Source organism: Typopeltis vanoorti, chromosome 21 (genome assembly GCF_054136105.1).
Source record: "Typopeltis vanoorti isolate ZY-2024b chromosome 21, IOZ_Tvanoo_1.0, whole genome shotgun sequence".
In the NCBI taxonomy this organism is placed as follows: domain Eukaryota; kingdom Metazoa; phylum Arthropoda; class Arachnida; order Uropygi; family Thelyphonidae; genus Typopeltis; species Typopeltis vanoorti.
In genome coordinates this window covers 98,021,121-98,037,560 of record NC_143569.1, presented here as the reverse complement: position 1 = coordinate 98,037,560, position 16,440 = coordinate 98,021,121, and the positions used below count along the sequence as shown (strand labels likewise).

General features: G+C 35.4%; 1 protein-coding gene across 1 annotated transcript in view; it reads right to left on the bottom strand.

Moving 5' to 3' along the window:
* Nucleotides 1-4,160: 4,160 nt before the first annotated feature.
* LOC150095133 (uncharacterized) overlaps nt 4,161-16,440 on the bottom strand; it is a 489,238-nt gene continuing 476,958 nt past the window's right edge. The window contains exon 20 of the mRNA XM_090410959.1: nt 4,161-4,657. Within this exon, the coding sequence (XP_090267085.1) occupies nt 4,268-4,657 (390 nt within the window). The 3' untranslated portion in view covers nt 4,161-4,267. The remainder of the gene's footprint in view (nt 4,658-16,440) is intronic.

The window sequence follows — 16,440 nt, the reverse complement described above, 5'->3', positions numbered from 1 at the left end:
TCATTCATCTGGTTCCTACCCAATTAACCCTCCTTACCCAAGGTATAATTTACCCTTACCTATATCCCATGCACTACTAATTACCCTGCAGTATTTTATGCCATGGTACACATTTAAGCTTCTTCCTAAGCATGTCATAATCACCTGCCTGGTAGTTCCACAAATACCCCTTCTTGATAGAATATTCCTCATGTTTTACAATTTCCCAGGTCAAGAGTACATAGTCAGTTTCAGCAATTGGAGGCAATGTTGTCAACTTATATCAAATAATAAATAAAATTATACACAAATATAAATTAATTAACAAAATAAAATAAAGTTTTTATACATATAAGTATAATAATATACAGATGATAAAACAAAATAAAAATAAATGAATAAATAAAATTAATATTAAAAAAATGTTTTATAGTGGAACTACATTAAACACATGTCTACAGTCCTCTTATGTTAAAGTTTTCCTGTGTTAGGGTTCTGCCATCATGTTCTGGAAGCTACAAAGGTTGCAGATGGATCCTCCAGATACTTGGAATTACTAATCCATCATTCATATTGAGATTCGAATGATGTTTGAATTTCTCACAGGCTTCCTTTAATTTTCTTTCAAAAACTAGGTTTTGGTGCAGTAGGTACTTGGTGCCTTTCCAGTTGGTTTTGTGACATGTTTGAGGTGCATGGTCTTATATATAAATATTTTGTTATATTCATGGCGTTCACATTAATTTATTCATTGTAATGCATTTACATGTACTGCTGAAAACTTCTTCTTTAGCAACAATTGTTTTATCAGAAACTGTCAGATCAGGTGGATTAAACCTCTCCATTTCTTTCTATCCTTCCAAATTTTTCCTTCATGAACACTGTACCAGTTCAAGGTTTGTTTTTCTATATCTCTGATCTTTTCATCTTTTCCATGGTCTTCCTCTTGATTTCTTCCCCCCCCCCCCACTCAAATTTTATTTAATATGTTCTTCTTAGTATCCTTTCTAAATTCATTCTCAGTATATGTCTAAAACACATCAAGTGAGAGTTCATAAGCATTTCTTCAACTCCTTTATCCCTAAACTATTCCTAATGTCCACTTCTTATTTCGTCCTTCCTTGTTTTTGCCAACACTGTCCTTAAAACTTTCATTTCTATTGCATGTATTCTATTCATGTCTCTTTTTGCTCATCTCAATGTCTGTGCTGCATAAGTCAAAATGGACAAAAAGTAACTTTTGTTAATCAAAAGCTGTTTCAATTTAGACTACTCACACTGTTAAAAAAGTTTGGGCCTGTGAAATGTTCTTAATTATCTCCTTTTCTAAACTTCTATCACTAGAAAGAACACTTCCCAGATATGTGAAGTTTTCACTACTCTTTAAATCTTGCCCATTGAGTCTCTAACACCCTTAATGTTTACATTTCCACTGTAATTTAAAACCATGCTCTCTCTCTTAGATGGAATGCAGTGTATTGCTCAATATACTACAGTTCTCTCTCTTACTATAGCAAGCTCTCCTAAGGACTTAAGGAATATTTGCAACAATGAATTTCCTTTAACATAGCATTGTTGCTGCTGGACTTCACCAAAAAATTTGGTGAAGTCCAGCAGCAACAAAATTTGAGGGAAGTCTAAAATGGTGTTTATTATAGTAACAATTCAGTAATAATTAACATCATGACTTATAGGAAACACCTTTCTTGGTATGCTTTCTTAACTAACAGCTGCACATGTTAAAAAATAAAAACATCTTATAGTAACAATGGATTCTATTATTATTATTATTATTATTATTATTCAGGCCTCCATGTAGTCAAAAGACTCATCGTGGGAGGTTCTTCCAAAGAAACACAAAGTCTATCAAGACTCATCGAGGGGAGGTCCCCCCCCCCAAGAAACACAAAGTCTATCATACCACTCCTTGAACTTATTGACCGTTCTCGCTCTCACCACTCCATCAGGCAATGCATTCCATGGTTCAACCACCCTCCATGCAAAGAAACTACTCCTCACCCTCTTGCTCACAGTTTTCTTTCGTAACTTCCAGGGATGGTCTCTTATCATCACTCCTTCCCACTGTTCAACCAAGCGAAAGAACTCCCCAGTGTCAACCCTGTAATCACCTCTCAACAGTTTAAAAGTCTCAATCATATCACCTCTCCTTCTTCTATCCACCAAACTCTGCAGTCCACATCCCCTCAGCCGATCCTCATAACTATCATTGTACAATCCTGAAACCATCTTTGTCATCCGCCTTTATACCCTTTCCACAGTTAATTTATCCCCTTCAAATCCTGGGGACCAAATCTCAGAACAGTAGTCCAAGTGTAGTCTGATCAGGGTCTTATACAATGGCATGATAACCGTTTTATCTCTGCAGGTCAGCATCCTTCCAGTATTGCAGTAATCCTCTGAGTTACCCTCACCACCTTTGCAATATGTCCCCTAAATTTCAGGTTTCTATCAATCATCAACCCCAGATCTCTTGTCTCCCCTACTTCCTCCAGTATAACTCCTCCCATAGAGTATGCAGTGTCCCATCGATGTTTCCCAAACCTCAAGACTTTACATTTTGCTGCATTAAACCGACAACCCCATTCATTTGCCCATCTATCTAGCTTATTCAAATCCTCTTGCAGGGCTGCCACATCTGCACTATTACTAATAATCCTTCCCAGCTTCATATCATCTGCAAACAACTGAATATCCCCTTGCAATCCACTGACAATGGCATTGATATAAAGGTTAAACAATATAGGTCCCAGTACTGAGCCCTGTGGGACCCCCACTTGTAACCCTCTGCTTCCTTGAAACTCCCCCACCATACACAACTCTCTGATACCTATCGGACAGCCAATCCTGAATCCAGTTGACCAATCTGACATCCAGACCCATGTGCTGTAACTTAAATATCAGCTTATCATGTGGCACCCTGTCAAATGCCTTCGCTAAGTCTAAAAAAATTGCAGTATATGCCTTTCCCTCATCTAATGTTCTTGTAACTTTATTATAAAAGGCTAGCATATTGCTAAAACAAGAGTGCCCCTTCATAAATCCATGTTGACTCTCACAGATAACATTATCCTCATCTTCCCAATGCTGTATACGGTCCTTTACTACTTTCTCTAAGATCTTACTAATTACTGATGACACACAAGCTGGTCTATAATTAGACACTTCCAGTCTGCTACCGCCCTTATGCAATGGCACTATCTTACCTTCCTTCCATTCCATGGGCACCTTTCCCACAGCCAGACTTTCATTGAAAAGCCAGGTCAAAGGCACTGTCAGTTCCCTAGCACATTCTCTCAAAACTCGTGGTGAAATACCATCCAGTCCCACAGCTTTACTGACATCCAGAGTACTCAGTATTTGAAACACACTCTCCTCCTGTACCTCTAAACCTTGAACCTGCCCTATCCCTGTAGCATTAAAACTGACTGATTCTCAAATGTGTTCTTATTTGTAATATTGGATATAAATTTCTTCTGTATTTTCAAATAGTTATCAGGTATATAAATATAATTTAACTACCTCAGTAGTACCTAAATATAAAAACTTTCTTTTATGTAAGAATTAGTAATGCAAGAATTAGGTAAGTTATTGTTGCCTCTCTAGATTGTTGCCTCTCTTTTTCTAAGTCTTCAAATTTGAAAATTTAACACTTAGAAAAAAGTTTAAATTATTCATTCTTGATCATGCTGTTGTCCATCTTGTTTTCTGAAAAATGTGTTTAAGCTCCAACATGCATTTTTTTTCCAGTTCCATTTTGTATTTTTGTCAAGGTTTTGTATAGGATATTTAAAATATTCCCTATTTAATTCACTATTCAAAGAATCCTAAGATGTACTTCACCTTCTCCCCCCCCACTTCATATCAAGATTAGTAGCAATTTGTTTTTAAAAAAAACAAAGTATATACTAAAATGTGGCAATGCAGTTTAATTAGATTCCATAAACCTGCCTAGCATATGAGTAGTGTATATTGTTTTTCAGTAGTGATAAAATAATATACTCTTTTATTAGATGCTTCAGTTTTAAAGACTGAGAAAGATTTCATGCATCAAAAATATTAAATAAATATGTATGCAGCATGCATATATCAGGAATGTGATTGGGGAAGGGGATACAACTTATGGAAAAAATTCATCTACTTTCTTTATTCAAATGAAGAGATGACTTTTTTAAAATATTCTATTTTCATATAATACAGTACAACAATTTTTATAATTAAACTATGATATTTGACTAAAAATCATTTAAAACATTTGTTTTAATAATTTTCATGTACACAAAACAATTGCACATTTGTTTTCCATGATCCACCATTTTCCCATCTCCGATTCACACTCTCGACACGACTTTGTCTCTTTATGAATTTTAGCCCAGATTTCTTCAGTTACTGTTGTAAAAAATACAGATGGTTCATTGGATTCAATAAAATTTATTAAAAACAGAGATCCTTTTGTTGCTGAAGTTATTTTTGCCAAAGCCCCTTTTGGAAAACTCAAATAAGAATCTTCTCCTTTTTGAGGGAATAAATAGCCATCTGCTCTCACACCAAATACTTTCTTTCCTTTGACAATTGTTGGATATGAAGAAAATGTATATAAGGTAATTCCATTAGCATCTAATTGCTTCTGAATCTCTCTTATTTTTTGGCTATCGTAGATCTGTGAATAAACAGATATAAGATATTTTAAATCTTGAATTTTAAAAAATAAAAATATGAACTATTTTTATTATTATTACTAAAATGATATTTCTATTGATGTTGCAAGATCATATGAATCTTTAATATATGTAATATTCATTCTAAATAATGCATGTAATACATACATGTGTAACAATCAGTGGTGCACCCAGAGGAGGGAGCCAAGGGGCCTTGGCACTTCCCAAAGAAAAAGAAAAAAAAACTAGAAAATTTTCCAAAAATCTTTTCCTAATTAAATTTTTTTTTTTTTTTAAATTTATGTTGTGTTGTATCTTCTATTTCTATACTACTTATGAATTAGCGATCATTGCAAATGCTCAGTCATGGATTGTATGTGATGTGTAGTGTGTATTCTCAAATTGTCTACTCAACTACTCCCCCCACCCACCCACCCCCACGATTAAATCCTCAAGCTTCTTTGGACTATGTAATATTTTTCACCCCATGAATGAGAGGTTGAAATCTTATGCAGTTGATTTTTAGAGTCCATAGAAATATTTTATTGTGATAGAAAGTTTAATATAATGAATTTCCTTTTGATTTTTGCTTTGATTTTTGATTTTGATTATAACTATGCAGTGCTTTGTTTTAGTGAGTGACTTTACTATAGTAGTGTTTTCTGAAAGAACACAGTAAAATACAGTAAACTACTGCTAATGTGATGACCAAAAATTAGATACACTATTTAATATAATTGATCTGAAGACCAAGCTTTTTTTTTTTTTTTTGATGCTTCCAAGCCATGCCTTCAATAAGTTTCATGCCAGACTATGGTATTATTATTATTATTAACATGAGATGTTTTAAGTCAAAAGATAACATGGAAGGCCCACTGTCATATAAAAAGATCATTGAACTATGACTTAAACTCACTGACTATTTCTATGCTCACCACACTATTATTAGGCAATGCATTCAACTGATTAACTAATTTCCATGCAAAGAACATGCCCCCCCCCCCACTGACATCCTTATATATCTTCCAGAGATGGCTTCTTATTTTAACTGTCTCTCTCCATTCTATGAAAAATCTCTTTCACATTAATCTGAAAACAATCCCTAACTTATGTCTTAATCATATCTTTTCTCCACTCTCATTCATAAATCTCTGCATGCATCAATTCAATCTGTTCTCATACTCAGCATTCTAGTGATTGGGAACCACCTTTGTTAATAGTCTCTAGACCCTTTGCAATATATATTCTCATCTCCATGAAAAACAGGTGACCAAATATGTGGACAGTAATCTATATGCTACCTGATCAAGGCCACATGCAATGGAATTAATCCCCTTACTTCTGCATGCCAATGTCCTTCTCATTATTACAATAATCCAATGTGATGATTTCGCAACCTGAGAAATGTGATCCCTAAACTTCCAGTACCTGCCCACCACTACTCTCAGATCTATCACCTCCACCACCTCATTTAAAATTCCCCCACCAATTTTATACTGTGCACATCATCCTTGCTTACTATATTTCAAAACCTTTACACTTTGTCACATTGAACTGGTTCCTCCACTCATACAGTCTGTTAAGATCTTCCTGTAGAATTACAAGATCTGCTTCACTCCTCATTGTTCTCTCCAATTTTGCATCATCTGCAAACAGCTTCACATCTCCAGGTAAACCTATCACAGTATCATTACTATACAAGTTAAACAATAATAGATCCAAAACAGAACCCTTTCAATACATCACTAGTGACTTTCCTTTTTTTGGAATACTGTTTGCCACATATGCAACTGAAACCCATCTGACAACCAATAACTTATCCATTCACTAATTTAGTATCTCATTTGTTCCGATTTAGTTACCAACTTTCTATGTGGCAATCTGTCAAAGGCTTTTGTAAAACATAAATATACCACTATATATCATTTTCCTTGTCCAATGATTCATTTTGTTCTAGTTTCTAAGTAGATTGATAAAACACGATCTCCCTTTAATGTGACTGATACTAACCATCACAGAGTATACAGTTTTAGGTGATTCACTACAAAAAAAGATTTATATCAACTTTAATAATTAACCAGGTCTGACTGGTAGATATTTTTTTATTATAAATAAATGTTTCTGAAACATTTTTAATAAAAAAAAAATTCAAAATTGAGTCAAACCTGGTTAATTATTAAAGTTGATTTCCATCCACTGCTTCCATCTATCCCCCCCCCCCCAACTTTCCAGTTCTTTCTGTCTTTAGCCAATGTCCAACATCTCATGTCAAACCTTTGTGGATCATTCCTCCATCTTGTTCTTTTGATGACCTTTCCTTATCTTGGTATCCAATAAGTGCTTATTTTTGTCCACCTTTCATGTGTCAATCTACTAATATGGTCACTCCATCTACATTTACATACTTTATAACATCACGATATCCTATACTCCGGTTATCTCTCTAATTATCATCATCATCATCAATATCCGTTTCTGACGTGCACCATCAAGGGTGTTCAAGACACAACATGAATAAGTTAGATTATTACTAATCTCCTATCAACAATTTTCCTCCAAATTAGTCTATTACTTGCCAGCACCCCTATATTGCCATGTCTAATGAAGAAGTGAAGGCACTTCTGACTTAATTAATCCACCTAAACCTTGGCCTTCTTCTAGGTCTTTTCCCTGCAATCTTGGCATCAAACATCTCTTTTGTTAACCTTTCCTCTCCCATTCTACTTAAGTGACCATACACCTTAGATTAGTCCTGTTCATACATTCCTGAATGCAAACATTGCCAAATTCCTTTCTAATGTCTTCATTTCTAATATGATTCTACCATTGATGCCATCTGTTTACTCCCCTAATCTTTCTCAGAACTCTCATATCTATGGTCTCTAATCTTTGATCAAGTGCTTTATTTCTAACACAACTCTCAGATCTATAATAACTTAATTTGAACATCATCTTGTACATTGCTAGTTTAGGATAATTTCTTTCTCTTATTCCATATCAATCTTACCCCTGATTTTACATCAGACAATCTTCCTGTTTCCTTCAATTCTAACTGACTTACAATTTAAATATAGACTATGAATGTGTATTGCTCTGTATAATGTTCTATTTAACTCATATAATGGTACTGTTTTGAAAGCCTTTTCTCTGGGCATCTTGCCATATACCTTTTCCAGATCTACAAAACTTAATCCTTGTCATAGTGATGAGAGATCATTGAGGATATTGAGGTGTCATGTAGTTGGAGGATTCTGTAAGAGTGGGTTATAGTGGACAAGTATGCCCTCCCATGATGAGTCTCTGGACTCCTTGGAGGCGTCACGTGGTAATAATAATAATGATGAGAGAGTTAGTACTGGGTATTAGGTTTGGGGGGGACAATTAATTCTGCCACCCATTACTACTCGGTATGGTTGGATTGGTTGTAGATCCTCTCTAATTATATTATTTCTAATTCTCTTTTGTTTATGTGGAGCATTGTTCTCTCTAAAGCTCTCTGGGCCACATGCAACCTGTCTTCCTGTTTTTCAGTTATTATCCATGTCTCACTTACTAAGTAAACACTGGAATAATGTACATCTTTCATTCTAAGCATGCAGGCAAATCTCCTAACAGATAATCTGACACAACCCTTCCCCATTAGGGAAGAGGCCTTCGTCAGCAGTGAGAATAATACAGGGCAACAAACACCTCCATAATGCAATTGGAAGAATGACAGTACATCATGCCCTTCAATTGGAAAAGATCCGAGTTTGATTCTTGTTGTGACAAAAGGAATCCTTATGTGGCCTTCTTTCAATTGAAGGTGAGTTAGCTGATCTCATACAGAGGTAGCAGGGTTTTTCCTCCTGATTTTTTATCCCTTCACCCCAAATACAGGCAAATTGGCTAAGACAACACACACAATTTATTGACAAAATATACAATTGGTGGGGTGGGCAGTGGATGGCATTGTGTTGATTATTGAAGTGTCATGTAGTTGGAGGATTGCGTAAGAGTGGGTTGTGAAAAAATAATACTCTTTATACAGCCAAAATGCTTTATTTCCTTATGTGATTCTTTTATTTATATTTTGTTTTTCCTTAAAACTAATTGACCAATATCCTCCATAATTTTAGTTTGATTTGACATCAGTTTTATTTTTGTTATGTTAATCTTTTTTTCTCAAGGTCATTTAGAATTTCCTGAGCTTCTTCATTTTTTGTAAAAGAACACTGTCATCTGCAAAATGTAAATGATCGAGATTATTTTCCATTATTATTAATTGCATAGTTTTCCCATGAGACATTCCTGAAAACTTTGTCTAATGTAGAAGAAAACAATTTGGATGACATAGGATCTCCTTGCCTCACTCCTCTCTCAATGCTTTTCCCTCATATTCTAACTTTATACTGGTTGTTGTGTTCTGATATATAGTTGTCAATAATGTGACATACTTTGCTGGGATGTCTTATTGTTTTAATCTGTTTATTATTTCTGGCTGATATAAAGAATAAAAGGCTTTTACAAAATCTACAAACACTAAATATGCTGGAAGATAATATTCATTTATGTGTTCTATTACTTGGTTAATAGTGTGAAGATGATCTATTATAGAGAATCCTGCTCTCAACTCTGCTTGTTCATTTGGTGTGCATCATCCAAAAATCTTGTGATTCTATTTAATATAATGGATATAAAAACATTTTGTACAATTGTGATGGCAAACTGATTGGCCTATAGTTATTGATATCTTGTCATGCCTTTTTTATATAATAACATAATCAATGATTTATACCACTGGAGTGTAATTTTTTGTGCTACAGCTATTAACAGCAAAGAATTATATGAGAATTATGACTAAATACGCACACTGTGACTGTAAATTGATGTCTGAAAGAACAAGGTTTATTAGGCTTTTGACCTAGTAAGAAGCCACTTATTTCTGTAAAGAACAGAAATGCCCAATTAAATTTCGCCATGACTCATCATGACTGGACAGCTACTGAATGGTCTAAGATCTTATTTAGCAATGAAAGCACATTTAATTGGATTTCATCCAATGGGATTAAATATATTAGACATTCCAAAAATCTAAAGAACAATCCCAGACATTAGACACCTATGGTAAAGCATGGAGCAACAGCCATGGTATGGGGATGCTTTTCTCATAAAGGAGTAGGCTCATCGCACAGTATTGAAGCCACCAGATTGTTTCGTTTAGCATGATATCTTAGATAACCAAATGCTACCTTATGGAAAAAGAAATATCCTGGAATTTTCAGCAAGATAATGACCTGAAACACTTATGAGCAGAACTATCAAACTACCTCCAGGATTACTTTCACTCAAAGAATATAAGATTATTAGAATGACCAAGTCAAAGTCCTGACCCGAAGGCAGAGTGGATGTTAAATCCAACATTAAAGCCGAATGTTTGTAGAAACTATGAAAGTTTCATAAGTTGACCTAAGAGCGTACAAGAATACAATTCTCAGCATCCCTGAGTTGTCTTAACTTGGACTACTTAAAAGACATGGGCACTGCCCAAGCATCCATATATTTGGCTTTAATCAGAGTAATAATAATTTACTAAAAAATAATTACTAAAGAAAGAGCCAAAACACTTCATTTTGGCTATGTAAAATTACATGGGCAGAATGGATATTAGATCCAAAATTATTTCAAAGTTGAATGTTTGTAGAAACTTTAAGTTATAGAAACTATTCTTGTAAGCTTAATGTAAACTATTCTTGTAAGCTTAATGTAAACTATTCTTGTAAGCTCAACTTATGAAACTTTCATAGTTTCTGCAAACATTGACTCTTTCTTTAGTAATTACTTGTGAGAAGAGCTAGAGAGATTCACGAGATGATGAAAATTCTCAAATAAGGACAAATTTTTTTATGCTTTGAGTGAAAAATGGAAAAAAATTCTGCTTGATTGCATTTTTTAAGTCAATTGTAGCCTTCAAGTCTTCTTGTAAGGCCACAAATCTTCCCCAATATCATTAACATATAAACAGCAATCAATGGTCCTAAAACAGACTCTGAGGTACACTAAATTAGTGGCTTTTTTCTTTCAGGATATTGCTCCTGTATACACCACTTGCTGATACATATCAGATAGCCAATCTACAATCCAAGGCACTAGTCTAATATCCAACCACATTTGCAAAATATAATTCTAGTACTGTGTACCTATCTCCCTTGTCTAATGCATCTATCACCTTATTGTAATAAGTAAGTAGATTACTAAAACATGACCTCCCTTTAGCAAATCTGTGATATCTATCAAAGATAATACTACTGTTGTCAACTCAATTCTGGATTCTAGTTCTCACTAGCATCTCCAGCATTTTAACCACTACACCTGATACACAGATCAGCCTATAATATGTTGCTTCAGGTCTGTCACCTCCCTTATGATGTGGTACAATCTTCCCTTCCTTCCACTCATTTGGAACTTGATACAATTTAAGGCCATATGTAAATACAGTAGTAGGATTAGATGGGATATCAGCTAGGGTTTTGTGAGAACATGCAAGGGAACTGCCAACACATTTGACTATTTTTAATTTACGCCTCAACTCTGGCAGAGTTTCAAAGGAGTGGAAAGAGGGCAAAATAATTCCTTTGCATAAGGAAGGTTCTAAGACTACAGTAGCAAATTATAGACCAATCAATATCTCAGGCATGGTGATAAAAGTGCTAAAAAAATTGGTAAAAAAAGAGAATCAAGAATGGGTAGATAAAAATATGATACTGTATGAGGGTCAACATGGCTTTGTGAAGGGTCGGTCATGCCTTAGTGATTTATAACTTTTTATAATAGAGTAATGATGATTCTGCAAAGGCATTTGACAGAATACCACATGGAACTCTGTTAGGCAAATTAGAACAAATGGGGATGGATATGACACTGGTTAAGTGGAAAGGAAGGTGGCTGCTGGACAGATATCAAAAAAGTGGAGGGAAAGAATTGAGGTGAAAAGCGGATGACTAGTGGTGTACCGCAAGGTTCAGTGCTGGGACCTTTGCTGTTTAATTTGTACATAAATGATATAGGAAATAACCTGAAAGGAATTATTCAGTTGATTGCTGATGATGCAAAATTAGGTAGAGGAATAGCAATGCAGAAAGCTTGCAGGGATGATTTAAATAGGCTGTCAGTATGGGCAAAAGTTAATGGGTTTCAGTTTAATGTTGAGAAAAGTAAAGTTATCCATTTTAGGATAATTAGATTACAAGCTGTGTATCACATTTATTGCACTCTATTCCAGGAAATAGATGAAGCTAGAGATTTAGGGGTGGTGGAAGGCAGAGAGTCAAAGTTTAGAGGACATATTGCTAAGGTTGCCCATAAGATTACTTGGCTATTGAAGAACATGTTAACAAATAGAGATAGTAATTTGTCATTCATCTTTATAAAGCCTTGATATGCTCACATCTGGATTACTGTGCTCAAGTCTGCCCCCCCCCCCAAGTTCCTTAGAGATGAGGAAAAAGTGGAGAGAATTCAGTCAAATTACCAAGATGGTGAGTGGCCTGTGAAATGTTCCCTATGAGGATAGATTGAAGGTGTGTGGATTGCAGAAGTTGGTTGACAGGAGAAAAAGAGGGGATATGATAGAAACATTTAAGTTGCTTAAAGGATTTTATAGGACAGATGCAGGGGAAATGTTTCAACACTTGGCTAGAGGGACCAGAACAAGGGACCATCCCTGGAAGTTGAATAAACGTGTGGTTAGTAGGGATGTGAGGAATGGATTTTTTGCTTGGAGAGTGGTGAATGAGTGAAATGGGTTGCCAGAGTCAGTTGCGAGTGCTTTGTCTATTAATGGGTTCAAGGAGAGGTAGGATAGATTGTGCAGATAGATTAGGTCTCCTGCAATGAGCTTCATGAGACTCTATGGAGGTGCTTATATAATAATATTAATAAATATGCCAATGTGTCATCTCCCTGACACATTCCTTCAAAATATGTGGTGATATATCATCAAGTGCCACATCCTTATTAACATCAAGTTTGCTCAATTTCCCATATACCACTTGCTCACTCACAGTAAATCTCTCTTCGTCTTCATCCAGTGCTCTCTGGCTCTCCATGATGACCAGTTGACCTTATACCATTTTCACTAGTCAATGTCATCCTACCATAATCATTCTTTTTTTTTTTTTTTAATTTTTTTTTTACTGGCTACATATCGAAAGAACACTCTAAGGGGGGATTTTTTGGTTTCATTAGTTAACTCCTGCTCATATACTGCATTTTTGCCACCCTTTCCAACCGAGTCACCATCCTCATCTATTCTTTGTGCTCCTCATGGAATTGATTATTACCACTCATTTTATGGCACCTCCATAATGCATTCGTTCTCTGTATTTCATTCATCCATTTCACACCTACTTTATTTAACCTTCTGACCCTTGGAATACATTCAGGCATCCTTTTACTAGATAGTTCTTAAATAGCACCTAAGCAACATTGTGCTCCTTTTCATCCAACTCATCATTCCATGCTGCAGCTGCAAGCTGTCTCCTGAGCTGTTCATGAACACCAGTCTTACATTTTCACACAAACCTTTTTCTCGCATGGCTGGCAACCACCCAGATAATCACTTAATGGTCACTCTCACAAACTGGAAGGAGATTTGATACCTCATTTATAATGATATCCTCTGATGAGATGATCAAATCCAAGACCTTCAATCCTTGCATGCCCTCTGCTACATACTGTCTGAGGTAGTTGTCCCTCAAAAACTCAAGAAATTCATTTGGCTGCTTCTCATTATCCCAATCTATATTGCATAATTAAAATCACCAATAATGATCACCCTTTTCTTATTCTTAGCTAATTTGCTTATACATTTCATGGTCATTATAGCTAAATATTTCATTTAAATATTTAGCTAAATATTTTATTCTATTCACATTCACCTCCCATCATACTGCCTCAAACCACTGCCTCTATTTCCTCCTTGCAGCTCTACTTTGTATGGACATTATTCATTTTCTATTATCAACAGTAACACACCTCCTTTTTTACCCTTTCTGTCTTCATGAAATACATCATACCCTTCCATATACCATTCTTGTCAGGATGTCATCCTCATCCAATCATGGCTCACTTATTCCAATAATTTTTGGATGAACAAACACAATCAACCATTTAATTTCTCTTGTTTCTGATACTTCTAGCATTCATATACACACATAACAGTTAATTTCTTCACAAGTTTCACTGATACCACTTATTAGATTTGACTTCTACATCCTTTCCTTAAGCAATTTCTTTTTCTACTTACTCATCCCAGAACCTTCTTCAAATCCAATTGTTTTCCTTACATCCCTACATATTAATGGTATTTTGACTCCATGGAGTAACCGTATAAATAATAATAATAATAAAATCCCATTCCATTCTTGTCCACACATGCATTCACATTCTCTTTGTGCATCAACCTTTCTCACACTTGTTCTCTCTTTCTCTACACTCATGCTACCCACCCACCCACTTCTCCTTCATAAGCCCACTTCAGTTCCTCCTTCCTTACTCTCTTGCTTTTTCACATCTCTTCTTACTTGCTGAGATTCATTCTCTGCACTCATTACTTTCTCCCTTCCAGCAGCCGTCTCTCTCCACATCATCACATCAAACTGCATTCAAATGTAGTTTGGTGTGATGTCCATCATTCTTATACAGTTCAGTTTGTCCTTCAAACTCATTTCACAAATTAACAAACTACACTCCTTTCTCATCACACATTTCTTCTGATTATCACTCATAATCTGCATTATCTCCTCACTGTCATACCTGGGCAACACACTGATCTTTTCTATCACACTATTATCTTTCATTCTTCTCTACAACCTCCTGATATTCAATATTACATTCTCTTTGTTTCCAGTTGAGTCATTTGTCCCCACTACCAACTCTTCTGCTCACTTCTCATATCCAACCCTCAGTCACTCTGTTCATTTTACCTCCCAAAAAACAACCTTGTGCATGTTCTTGTTTACCACACCTCTAATAATACAAATCCCCATACAATGCCACTCGCAAGTCTTTCATTATCTCTTTTATACTGATATCATTTGTTTTCCATCTTCTTCACCCTTCCATACATATCTACAATTCTCTTCATTTCACTCCTGATCTGCCTCATCTTCATCAACTCGGCATTTAAATCTTGCATAATTTTTTTGCTATCATTCACTCTTGCTTTTTTATTGTCAGTCACACAAACTTGTTCACCCTCAACTCCACTCACCTCTTTATCATTTACATATCATTCACTCTGCTTTACAATCTCCTTATTGTTCTCTTTATTGTCAAATGAACTCTTTTACTCAATTTATTTATTTTGGGGTTCCCCCTTTCCTCCCCTGTACCTTAGGATGGGTTGAGCCCTTCTAACAAGGTATTAAGTATGTATTTTATGACTGTAGATCCATGTGTGTTCACGAAGCCGATATGGTTCTGAGGGACAAAAAAAAAACCCGAGTTTTCAAGTGAAAAAACCCTCTACCTCTGTATGAGACAGGCTAACTCACCTTTAGTCAAAAGAGACCAGATAAAAGTTCCTCACTTCATGGAAGGGAATCAAACCAATATCTTTTCAACCAAAGGGCTTTGTCTATACCAACTGAGTCATGGAGGCTCTTTTCTTTAATATTACTTCTACACACATTCTGAACATTCGCACAATCTTCCCCAACTACCATTTCAGTTATGCCACCATGTTCCCTACTCATATTTAAACAGGTCTTGTGGACCATCAGAATATCACACTTCCTAAACATTCATTCTTTTATTTTATTCAGCCTCTCTACATAAATATCTACGACATCTTCTCATGCATGCATACATATTACATTCTTCACTGTACTATTTTTGAAAAATCCACCCCATTTATTTTACTTGTTTTTCGTGCTGACCTATGCAACGATTTACATTTTATCACCATTTTATATCAATGTACTAACAAGAAAAATGAATTTATAGTAATACTGCACAAGAAATTTATCCAAACACCATGTTCCACACTCAGTAGCTCACAGTAAAACTCAATCTACAAATGAAACAATATCGGCACATATTAAATATAAAATTTACTTGAAGTTAGTGAGAACTAGGTTCTCACCAACCTCTCTAATACCTTAACTACAGTTCCAGATATACAGAATGACCTATAATTTGTGGCCTTAGTATCACCATCTTTGTGAAATGGAATAACTGTATGCTTTCCTTCCACTCCTTTGGGACTTCTGCTGTTGCAAGACTTGTTAAACGGATAGGCCAAGACTGATTCCCTTAAGATATGTAAGTGATATGTCAACAAGTCCTGGAGCCTTGAATCCAGCATACTTAACTCCTTATATGTCCCTTGCTCACTCACTGATAAGTCTTCTCTCATTTCATTCTCTACAATTGAGCTTCTGATTTCACACTGAGGATGAAACATCCTGATGAACTGCTCACTGAATATCTTGACTATGTCCTCTGTAGCAGTTACCAATCTACCACTTTCATCCATTAATATCATTCTGCCATAATCATTCTTTCTACTTGTCCCATATTGACAAAACTCCCTAAGGTTTTTTTTTTTGCCTGATTTACTAATTTCTGCTCATATTGCATTTTGTTGTCCTTACCAGCTGAGTCACCCTTCCTGCCTACTCTTTATATTCTTTGTGCAACTGATTATTGCCATTATTCATCTTGGGCTGCCTCCAAATCCTTCTTCTTCCAGATTTTATTCTTCATTCCCACATTCATCTTCATTAATCCTATCAGTTACCAC